This window comes from Tachypleus tridentatus, chromosome 1 (genome assembly GCF_004210375.1).
Source record: "Tachypleus tridentatus isolate NWPU-2018 chromosome 1, ASM421037v1, whole genome shotgun sequence".
In the NCBI taxonomy this organism is placed as follows: Eukaryota; Metazoa; Arthropoda; class Merostomata; order Xiphosura; family Limulidae; genus Tachypleus; species Tachypleus tridentatus.
Genome location: NC_134825.1, coordinates 126,826,824 through 126,838,712, shown reverse-complemented (window position 1 = coordinate 126,838,712; position 11,889 = coordinate 126,826,824). Strand labels below are relative to the sequence as shown.

Genomic DNA, 11,889 nt, shown 5'->3' with positions numbered 1-11,889 from the left:
ATGAGTCCAAGTTTGAAATATTTGGTTCAAAGTGTATGTTGTATGTCCGGTGGGAGAAAGGTGAAAGATACTTACCTAAACACATAGCACCTACCATGAAGTATGTTGGAGGTAGTGTAATGGTTTGAAGGTGTTTTTCTGCTGAAACGACAGGAAATATTTGCAAAATAGATGGAAAAATGGACCAGTGCATTAAGTGCAGATACTGGTCCGTAATGGTATATCCAGTGATTTATGTATTATTGGTAAAGGATCCTATTATCAAGAAGGTAATGTAACCTATGCAAAAATTACTTAGCTAAGAAAGAAGCTGCTGGGGTCATTCAAATGATGCAATTCCCCCCCCCACACACACACACACACAGAACTACGATATTAACCTATGAGCAGATCTGAGATTTGATAGATCAAAAACTTGATAAAAAAGTTATTTTCAAAGAAGCTTTATGGGACTGTATTAGACATTTTGAGAAAGAACCCTAAGGACACTTTGATAAAATATATTGCAATAATGTTCCAAAGACTGTCTGTAATTATTAAAATTAAAGGCTGAACTCAAGCACTTCTACTGAATTTCTGTTGTACTAAACATAAAGCTTAATAAAGTTTTGATGTTTCACCTGTGACTTACCCTCCATTTTTCTTTATAAGTAGTCTGAAATCTAATTTTTGACTTTGTCCTGACACTTTTCCACAGTACTGTTTATCGACCTAGAGATAATTCCTAAAGTGACACTGGACACTACGAAGGACAAGTAAAGACAAAACTTTTCGAGAAAGTAAGTAAATATGGGAATGGCTAATATCAATCCTTCAAATACAATGCAAACAAGAGATAGTAGGGATAGCATTTGTTTCATCCGTACATAACATTACAGGCAATAATTATTATATAGCAAAATATATATAACAATTCATTCACAAATTAGTTTATCTTATTTTTGTCTCTTAACATTTTAATACATTGTGTGTCTGTTCTATTATGTAGGGATGATGCAGAAACCATTCCTATATTTTTGTTTGCATTGTTTTTAAAGGAATGATATTCGCCATTTTTACATTTACTTTCTTTTTGAAAAGTTTTTCTTTATTTGTTTACTTGTTTTGTTTTTATGCAGTTTTTCAATAGACATAGGAAGGTATTATTTATAATCAAGTTCTAAATACAATGAGGTTCCAATTGTAACATTTATTGTTTATTTATTATTGGCTCGTAATTCCTTTCTCATCCTGTAACTGAGCTTGTTAAATAAACACCACATTTCTGTAAAAAAGTTAACTTCAAGGGGTAATGATAACCTCGTTTATACTAGAATTATTATTTTTTAATCACTACTAGTTAATAATACTTATAAAAGTGGATACACCATTTGAAAGTATATCAATTTACTTAACGTGGTTAACATTGTTTTGGTTTTTGAGTTATCATGTAATAAAAAAGGACAACGTAAAGAACAACAAATTCAAAATTTTTGAAAATTATTTTCACAAAAATTGTTAGTTCAATACATATGTATATATATTGTTTTAGAAAGGAAATACTGTGTAGTATTGTAAACTTCTTATGATCTATTTACGAAATATTTAAAGTACCATTTGAATGGACAATCTGGAATATCCCTACTTAGGCAGGCGCCTGCCTGATACATTCTATGAGTCACTATCGTGTAAGTTAACTATATCATATATCCAGCTAGGGATAATTCCTAAAAAGGATAAGATATATAGTATACCTAGCATAACTCGGTGTCGTGTAAGTTGACTTAAAGCACGTTGAATATTTCTAGAACAGGTAACGCTTTGGACTGACTTTTTAAGAAAACAGTCCATTATAACTGTCTTGATGGGAATTGACCAGTGTCTGACTAGTTGACTACTTGCACAGTTTTCTTTGCACTAATTACTTTTATTCTTGGATAAAAGCTAACTGTATCAAAAACAACAGTTAGTGTTATTAGTAAAGATATTTCTATAACAAGGGCTATTAAGAGAGCATCCAACAACAACAACAAAAAACAGAACTGATTACCACTCATTCTATTGAATGGTCTCCAACTTTCTTAATTGTTGAAAATAAAAACTAATGTTTCTTTATATGTAGAAACACTGTATTAACGTCCATGATCAAGTATAAATAAGACGAGGTATAAAAGACGATTTGCTAAAAATAAATAAGGTGTAATGAACAGCTGCGAAAAGCTCGGTAAAGTGTGTGGAAAATTGTACTGTCTGTTTGTGTGTCAATGAACACGAAGATACTCAATGGTCTAGCTGCTATTTGCCCTCCGCCTTATCAAAACCCAATTTTAGCGATACTTGCCACATCTGCGAAAGAAAAGGTTGTAAATGTCTCTAGTTGATGTACTTATGTATATAAACATACTAGTGAAAATAAACAACTTTCCTCGGGTTATTAGGCTGATAGTGTGTGTATTTTGAAACCATTTTAGCATAAATACATATATACCTATATAGTATACTTATATACTTTTGTTCTAAGCCTAGTAGCATAAATACAAATGAAAGTGCACTGCATTCTATTGTACAAATCTACAAGGATGTGGAGAAGAATATCAGTACATTTGAGATATGGATGTTCAAAAAAATGTTGAGAATATCTTACAAAAACAGAGACACCAATGAAGAGGTACTTAGAAAGATCGAAGCCAGAAGAACGTTACTTAATGCATTAAAACAACGAAAATGTAGATATTATGCTCATTTCGTCAGAGAGTAGGCAATACAGAGGATATTATTGGAGAACAATACCAAGGAAAAGAGACAAATGGGAAGACCAAAAAGAAACTGGATGAAAGACATATATGGACTATGCAGGATGCGTCAGAGTGGTACAGGAAAGGAAGACATAACACACCACGATGGCAAACCTTCTGTAAGAAGATGCTAACTCTAAACAGACTATGTAGTTTATCGCTAGCTGGCCTTATTAGAAACGTGCGCACGCACATAAGAGAAATAATAACACACAGATGCACAGTCTCAGGATCCATTTAGTATAAATGCAAAATTTTAGGTATCTAGGTTCTTTTTTCTTGGTGCTATGGTGGTCACACCTATACAGACAGGCACACACAGATGTGCATGTCTGTCTGTCATTTTGTTATTTCTATTCGTAATATAAGGAAATGCTTCTTTTGTATTTGTTTTTACGCTAGCTTGCCTCAATAGAAACATGCACACACATGTGGATAAGCAATACTCGTGTTATGCGTAGTGTACATCAAGCCTGGTGCAGTAAGTGATAATTTTTCTATGTCTATACTTTCATTGAACTACTAGCGCAGAATTTTTGTTAGCAGCCTTAATAACTCAAGTATTCTTTTAAAGTTCAAAGTGATATTCAATGTACGTTTTTTACTTCCCACTTCTATGATTCGCTAAAATGGATTCTATCATTGAAAACTAACAAATAATGATACAGTGTCTTTCTCTGTACTATGTATTTCTAAGAACTTATGAATGAAAGTAAATAAGAATGTGGCCCGGCATGGCCAGGTGGGTTAAGGCGTTCGAGTTGTAATCCAAGGGTCGCGGGTTCGAATCCCGGTCGCACCAAACATGCTCGCCCTTTCAGCCGTGGGGGCGTTATAATGTGACGCTTAATCCCGTTATTCGTTGGTAAAAGAATAATCCAAAAGTTGGCGATGGGTGGTAATGACTAACTGCCTTCCCTCTTGTGTTACACTGCTAAATTAGGGACGGCTAGCGTAGATAGTCCTCGTGTAGCTTTGCGCAAAATTCAAAAACAAACAAATAAGAATGTGTAACAATTTGTCAACCACACTAAGTCTGCTATACCTAATGCCGACAAGTCATTTTGCTTAATATTATGGTTCGCCAAGCTGTCTAAGGATTTGAAAAATGATAATATAGAAGAATGTATAACAGTGTATCAAGCACACTATATCTACTATATGGAAGCCTTTCACCAAATCTGATGACCAATCAAGCTGGCTGGCATACCACATGTTTTATGTATATTACGAGTTTTCATAATATATTATAATAGACATGTTGTTTCTCGTGATAAAACAAAACAATTAAAGAGTAAACAAAACAAAACTAAATCACACATCACGTTACTTAATGCAAAACTGACTTAGGAATTACTGAGATCCCAGGGGTCTCTCCCCATTTTCATTATAGATATCCATTATAATAGCTTTATATATTAAGTAAGTATCCTTTTCGGGCTGGTAAAATGTCACATTTTGTCTGCATTTTTCAAAGAAGAATGGCTAACATAAGGTTCTTATAGAACAAACCTGTAGTTTGTTTTTAAAAAAATGTTTTACTGGATATATTGTGATTATAATAACGTTTTTGCATCTCCCCCCTCCAGGATCTGTAGGCCTGTGCGTTAATGCTGTCTAACTTAATGTTTAGTAAATGTTTTTGTCTGTTTGTTGTAAATTACAAAGTTACACAATGGACTATCTGTGCTCTTCCGATTGCAGGTATTAAAACCAAGATTAATTTGTGCCGTATACTGTCTTCTTCCATTCTTCCTTGTTTGATAATTACTCTTCTATTTTATTTTCATTTTGTCACTGTTTTGTATTATTTGTGCCTGTTTTTGAGTACAAGTTAGTCTAGTCTCTTTCAGTTTGTCGGCATTTAGCCAATCACGTTTCTATTCATCAATTAAATCCTCGTTTCTCTCGTTACGGTGGCGATCAAATAAGTGTGTTATATATCGCGAGTCCTGGAATACCCCATACTCTTGTGTCCGAGTGTCAGTTTGTTCACACACTTCTCTCACATTTCTCCGTATTCCCTTTATAGAAACAAATAAATAAGAAAATGTTTAGTCTTAGCAAAAGCATCAACATTAGTAATACAATAATGTTCATTGTGAAACACAGCCTAAATTTATTCGGCTAATCTATATTTATAACTAGAATGATATTAGTATTTTTGACATCATGATTCGTTTTGGTAACACTTATTTCGTGATCTTATCAAATAAGAGAAGAAGAAAGAACGCCTTATTTATTCAAATGCACATACTTTAAAACTTGATTGAATATTTCACATTTTTATTAAGACGTACAAACTGTATTAGTTTGGATAAACAAAACGAAGAACATGTTTCAATCAAATATTTTATCATAAACATTCAAATGAATATTTTATCTGGATGAGAAGTGCAAAGACATTTTTAAAATTTTTATGCTCTTAGTTGAATAAAACATAAAATGTATTATTGTGAATGACGAAATAGGAGACATGAAACTGGTTTACAAATCTTATTTATAAAGTATATTATTTATTCTACATACGGGCCCGATATGGCCAAATGATTAGGGCGGTCGACTCGCAATCTGAGAGTTGCTGGTTCAAATCTCTGTCATGCCAAATATTCTCGCCCATTCAGCCATGAGAGCATTATATTGTTATAGTCAATCCCACTATTCGTTGGTAAAAGAGTAGCCAAAGGGTTGGCGGTGGGTAGTGATGACTAGTTATCAACTAGTTTGTGCCGTTGTTGAGTTGACAACCCCACTCCTGATTTCTCAAAGCTCGTTCCCTTGGCTGTGGTTTCGACTGGCCTAAGTGCTAGTCTTAGGCTAGCACAGATAGCTCTCGTGTAGCTTTGCGCGAAATTAAAAACAAACAAAACATTCCATATAGTCGTTTTCTGTTTTTCTTGTGTCTTTATTATTTTAAGAATTTTTTTTTGTGAACAGCTTAAGAATTTTGTAAATGTACAGAATATTTATGAACGAATGTCAACTGTCTTCAAAACGGTTGTTGTGTGTATATGATAGTATTCTTACTTTTAATGGCATAAATTAAAAAGTTTGTCCTAATATAATTCGGCCATTTACAACTATGTTAAACGAACGATAGATGTCACCCGATGAGGAAGTTCTTGGGTAATTTACTTGATAAATTAAAATTCAACAGTTGTTACCCCACTCCCCACCCAACGACCTAAGGTATTTGTTTCAATTTTACTAGTCACTGAAAACATAAAAAAACTAACTTATTTTTAATCTTGTTATAAAGATGATTCATTAACATCCATAACCTAAAATTGACTAGCTCGAATAGTGTAATGTTGGTATGATAGCTAAAAATTGTCATTGTATATGGGCTATTTTAATTTAGGAATTGTGTTTGAGAAAGGGGATAAAGTAGAGCATATTTACACTTTTTGTAGACTTTTTTACTCTGAATTTAAAGAATGATAGCTTTTTTATTATCCTGTTGAGTGACAGTATCGTGCCTATCCGTGATCTGTGTTTCCCCAAATGCTTTCCACACACTATCTTAATAACCCCAAACTCATGTGTAAGTAGTTGAATAAAAATGCTGAATATACTTGTGTCCCTAGAAGCTTAGTAAATTTATCAAAGTAACAATTGGAATAATAATAAAAATAAAAGACACGCCACCTGTTGTTGTTTTTGCGATTATTGTTATTCACCCATCACTGAAAACGAAAGTAATTTGGTGTTATGACGTCGCTGTTGTTGACTATCAACATCATTACATTATGAACTCGCATCGAGTGTTAATATGTACACATTCCACAGCTTATTAAGCGTATGATTAAAACCAAACCTAACACTGTAAACGTTCAGCGTATAACAAAAAATAAAAGTTGTGCTCGAAGTGTATTTATGTTAATCATGTTAACTTTGAGGTCTTGATAACAGAAAGGTCAAGAGTTAACATGACCAGTGCTTATTAAAGAACTTAAAAGCAAGCGACACCCAAGTATTTTTCGAAGGACGTAACGAGACACGCGAGTGCAAAGGTCAAAAGGGACAGCGTTCCACGTTCGAATGTATCATATTTCCATAGTTAGCTGAACGTATATAAGGTTTTGTTGCAAGCAGCTGGTTTGCTGAACATATACAATCAACGCAGTATTTAAAAAATAAACTGCGTAGAAAGTGATGGAATTCGGGTATTAATTGTTCTTTCACTTTTCTGTTTTTCTAACATTTACAGGCAACAAACCACTTCTATAGTAGTCTATACAATTATTCTAGAGCAAAATGTATGTTTCGAAACTAGATCATATAAAAACTGGCTATTCTTATTCGGATATTAGGTAATAAAGAGTGAAATCTTTCTGAAAATAGCAACACAGAGGCGGGATACTTAATAAAGTTCCTTTATTTTAGTTAAGCCTGCAGTTACATTTCGGAAAGCAGGTTTAGTTGTTTCGGCAGTTACCCAAAAAGCACGTGGTGGTACTACTTCACCCTATGTAGATCAGGAAGCTTGGAGACAGAGCGACGATCGACCAAACAATAGCTTCAGGGTAAGGCGCCTACGCCCAGCAAACATGTGAGATTCAGACGAGAAACCAAAACTAATACCTAGTCATTTTATTACAGTGGCCCAGATTTTAATTAAGGGCCAAACATCAAAGTTTCGAAGGGTTGGACGAAATATAAAAATCCGAGGCATGCCAGAGATCGATATTAAACGTTTTCGGTTCTCTGTCGTGTGAAGTTGCTGATTCCTATTTAGCGTCAATATGATGAAGGTGAGCCACGCTAGTCCTGTATGTTCTATTTATAAGTTTATTTATCGCCAGCAGAAGTCTTTTCTTTTGAGTAACATGCTTTTGAAACTTTAATGCCCATGAAATGACGAAAATGTAGGCCTGAGAATAATTTTAAGTTTGTTCTTTGGTGAAACTTAAACCACAAAAAAATATCATTTAATTAATGACCGTAATCAATGTAGTTCATTCTTTTAATATTGCAGTAACTTTTGTCAGTCGGTACTTTGTGAAATAAAATTAATAAAACTTTATATTTTCCTGAACTAGTAGATGATCTCTCTTTCTCTGTCTCTCTTTCTATATATATATATATATAATTGTACGTCACAACACAGTGTGAAAGTAGCACAATTATCAAACACATCATATATGAGAATATAATTTATATATGTCTCTGTTCATTTTATTTGAGTAATGAATTTATGTGTGTAGAAAATAAGCTAAAATTAATTTTTGATTAATCATTATAAAGCAATGGACTAAAATGCCCAGTTGCCAATAATCCGATTAAGACCTAATATTGAAATGTGGAAACAAGGTATTTGGGTTGGTAATCACAAGGTTAAGAAGGTATTGATATATTTTTCCATTGTGTTACAGGTCGTGTGTCTGTGTTTTCTCCTGGGATACGCTGCAGCTCAGTATGCTCCAGCACATGGTTATCCAGCTCCGGTACATGGATACCCAGCTCCGGCACATGGAAAGGCAGGTTACGTTCCTGAACCGTATGTAAGTGTATGGTATACAAGTTTGTTTTTTTAAATTCTTCGTTCGAACTCAAACTGTGGGTCGGGCTCATACCAAACAAGTGGTCTGTTAACAGAGCTTAAATTTTAACTCTCTCGCCTTTACTAGTAAGTCACTTTTTAACAATCAAACAGTTACAAGTACTTAGGTCGTTTCTACTAATCGAAGTGCTCAAAAATATAAACAGTTTGTGATGTTCAGTTTCTTATCCATCTCTAGCGAGTGAAGCTGGGTATAGAAACTGAGGTACAGTCATTCTTAACATATACGTTATATTTATTAAGCCATTCTTTTGCAGTGAGTATCCAATATCAAGGAAAACATTCTGTCCGTCTGTGATTGTTTGTTTGGTTTGTTTTTGAATTTTGCGCAAAGCTACACGAGGGCTATCTGTGCTAGCCGTCCATAATTTTTCAGTGTAAGACTAGAGGAAAGGCAGCTAGCCATCAACTCCTGGGCCACTATCTTACAACGAATACTGGGATTGACCGTCACATTATAACACCCCTACAGCTAGAAAGGGCGAGCATGTTTGGTCTGACAGGGATTCGAACCCGCGACTATCGGATTACGAGTCGAGTGCTTTAACCACCTTGCCGGTCTGTTTGTGAACGTATCGCTCTTAAACGAATTGACTGATCCAGATCAACTTAGTAGTCCAGAAGTAAACTAAATTTATATTAAACTTCCCTATATATATATTTTTTAAAAATTCAAATATTTCATGGAATAACCTCTTTATCGTTATTGTAGTAGCTATTGTAAAGAGCTGGGTTTGAACAAAGTCACATTACAATAAAATTCTACAAGTCAAATACTATAAATAAAATTTTCACTGTTTTGGTTTGTTTCCCATAGTAACTAGAATATACAGTAATAAAATATCCAACTACAGCGCAGCGAATAAAGACATTACTGCTTATTAATTTTTTTCATTCACACTATTTAATTTCCGGTTTATACTATAAGGTTAGAATAAGCACTTACGCCTCTATTAAATAAGTATTTCATAATTAAAATGATCATAAGCATCTTTCTTACTTCTTGGTTGGAATATAGCTTTCGAGGAAGCAAAAAAGAAGATTAATATTAAATTTCATGCATTAAATGTATCAAATTCAGACAGTAAAAATCTTGACCACATCTCTACTGTGAAATTGGCTGCTTTAAACAAGATGTGATGCAACTGCTTTGCCATTTCTGCCAAGTTTCTCGACTCGGCTTCTACTCCTCCTCTTTCACTTTCAAGTCTCTTCACCTATCTTACAACATTTTTTGGGACAATGAACACTGCTAGAAACCCTACCGGAAATTTTGCTAATTTTTAGCAAATTTATGTGAGTTTTCCGCGTTGCCAAAAGAAAAAAAAGACGAAGGAGTGCACTTTCCTTAAAATAACCAAGGGCCCGGCATGGCCAAGCGTGTTAAGGTGTGCGACTCGTAATCTGAGGTTCGCAGGTTCGCATCCCCCTCGCACAAAACCTGCTCGCCCTTTCAGCCATGGGGGCGTTATAATGTGACGGTCAATCCCACTATCCGTTGGTAAAAGAGTAGCCCAAGAGTTGGCGGTGGGTGGTGATGACTAGCTGCCTTCCCTCTAGTCTTACACTGCTAAATTAGGGACGGCTAGCACAGATAGCCCTCGAGTAGCTTTGTGCGAAATTAAAAATAACCAATAAAACTTTTAAAGGTAAGGCATTTAAAATGCATTACAAGTGCTTCAAAAAGAAACCTCATTTTGGATTTAGAGTTCACTTTTATTTGTAGACTTTCACCGGATCTGTCGAGCTTTCATCCAGGCCAGAGTTGATTATGTAATTTTCCTCTAAAAATTACTAAACTTGTACATATACTTAATTATCATAAAATCCCACTGGAATATTCCAAGCTTCCAATTATGTATTCCTTTTGTTCTGTCTTTTTTCTCTATAAAATTTCAAATCGTATTTATTTATCCCGAAAGAGGCCCAAAGACCACTTGAAGGGGTCACCTATTTTAACCCCTCATATCACAATACAGTAGTGTGTTGTCTGTCAATCAGTCAGTCAACACTAAACTACCGTTGCATAAGGGACACTTAATATTGAAATTTGTACTGTCGTGACATCAGTAAAACGTGTACATGCTATGAATCACGAGAAAAAGTATGCACTCGACAGGCTATAATACATGTCACACGAACTTCAGAAGCAAAACAATAAAAATATTTGTTACTCTTAATTTTAATTTTATTTACTTTTGAAAGAGTAAACTTTCGGGGATACTGCGCAAGTATATTTAGTGTTTTATATCCTGTATTAGTTGTATGAATATTATAAAATGTATACATAAAAGTAGAATTATAGTACCATACTAAAAGTAAAAATATACTACTATACTAGAGATATGTTAATATTTAATAAAATAACTTATAATGATTTTTTCACTTAATTTCAGTATAAACCTTTTCCATATAATTTTGGTTACGAGATCGAGAACGATTATGGTGACCGACAATGGCAACAAGAACAGGGAGACGAATATGGAAATAAGCAAGGTTCCTATGGTTACACTGATGCTTATGGTATCAACCGCCAGGTGGAATACGTAGCTGATGAATATGGCTTCCGTGCTAATGTCAAAACCAATGAACCTGGCACCTCTAACCAAAACCCAGCTCATGTCAATGTTTACTCTAATCCTGTTCCTGTGAAATATAACGTTCCAGCTAATAATTATGTTCACCCTGCACCATATGCTGCTGTCCCTGGTCATGGTCCTGCCGTTCCACAAGTTTACGGGTACCCTCCAGTACAGGGTAGCCATCCTGCCCATTAATATTTCAACACTTTATTAAACGTATCACGTGTGTTCACTTGAAGGAACTGCAGTGTCAACCGAGAGAAAATAACGTTTCAACTTGCTGTGTCAATCCTGCATTTCTACTCCTAAAAATATAAGGAAGTGTTATATGTTGTGTTTCAGTGCAATTAATACCACGATTTTAGTGCAGAACGTTTTGATTTAGCTTTCGTTACATATTATTTATGTATTTTAGGTTTCCATATTTGTAATAAAAGTACATACATTAGATCGCTAATCCCTGTATTGACGCATTGCATTATTCCTTCTAGTATTAATGGTTATTGGTGGTGTGTTGATAGACAGAAAACAACACGATGGGCTGTCTGTGATCTGTCCATCACGGGTATCGAAACCCTGTTTCTAGTATATGAGCCCGCAGACATACCAATGTGTCACTGGGGGACTGGTATGATATAAAAATATGTACTCTTCCTAAAGAGAAACAAAAACAAACATATTTATCATGATAAAAGTATTAACTGTTACATTGGAGCTTTTAAAGAGCAACACTTGCATTAACACCACAATATTTTGAACAACTCCGAATTTCAACAACAATTAGAGCAGTATGATTTTGTTTTATTATCATGGAAAAGCTTTTTACCATCACTACAGAAATATAGCTTTTTATAAGGAACTTGACTGACGACAATGCTAGGTACACTCATTTGAAGGAATCAAAGGACCAAATAAAACCATTATACCACCTCTAATAGCTTGTATTTACTGTAAAAATAGGTTAAGTGTT

The 11,889-nt window shown here is 34.4% G+C and overlaps 1 protein-coding gene across 2 annotated transcripts; it reads left to right on the top strand.

Annotated features, from left to right (window-relative positions):
• The first annotated feature begins 5,883 nt into the window (after positions 1 to 5,883).
• On the top strand, positions 5,884 to 11,375 carry LOC143255020 (cuticle protein 10.9-like). 2 transcript variants are annotated; one of them, XM_076510150.1, is made up of 4 exons: positions 5,884 to 5,963; positions 7,161 to 7,528; positions 8,150 to 8,278; positions 10,734 to 11,375. In XM_076510150.1, the coding sequence occupies exons 2-4, from the start codon at positions 7,520 to 7,522 to the stop codon at positions 11,112 to 11,114; spliced, it is 519 nt and encodes a 172-aa protein (XP_076366265.1). In that variant the 5' UTR covers positions 5,884 to 5,963; positions 7,161 to 7,519; the 3' UTR covers positions 11,115 to 11,375. The 2 variants fall into 2 exon arrangements, with proteins under 2 accessions (XP_076366265.1, XP_076366180.1); XM_076510065.1 differs by lacking the exon at positions 5,884 to 5,963 and having other exon boundaries at positions 6,897 to 7,528.
• Positions 11,376 to 11,889: the final 514 nt, after the last annotated feature.

Excerpts from the sequence above, each read along its gene's own strand:
- LOC143255020 (XM_076510150.1), top strand. Across the intron at positions 8,279-10,733 it reads GTTACGTTCCTGAACCGTAT|TATAAACCTTTTCCATATAA; the intron begins GTAAGTGTATGG and ends ACTTAATTTCAG.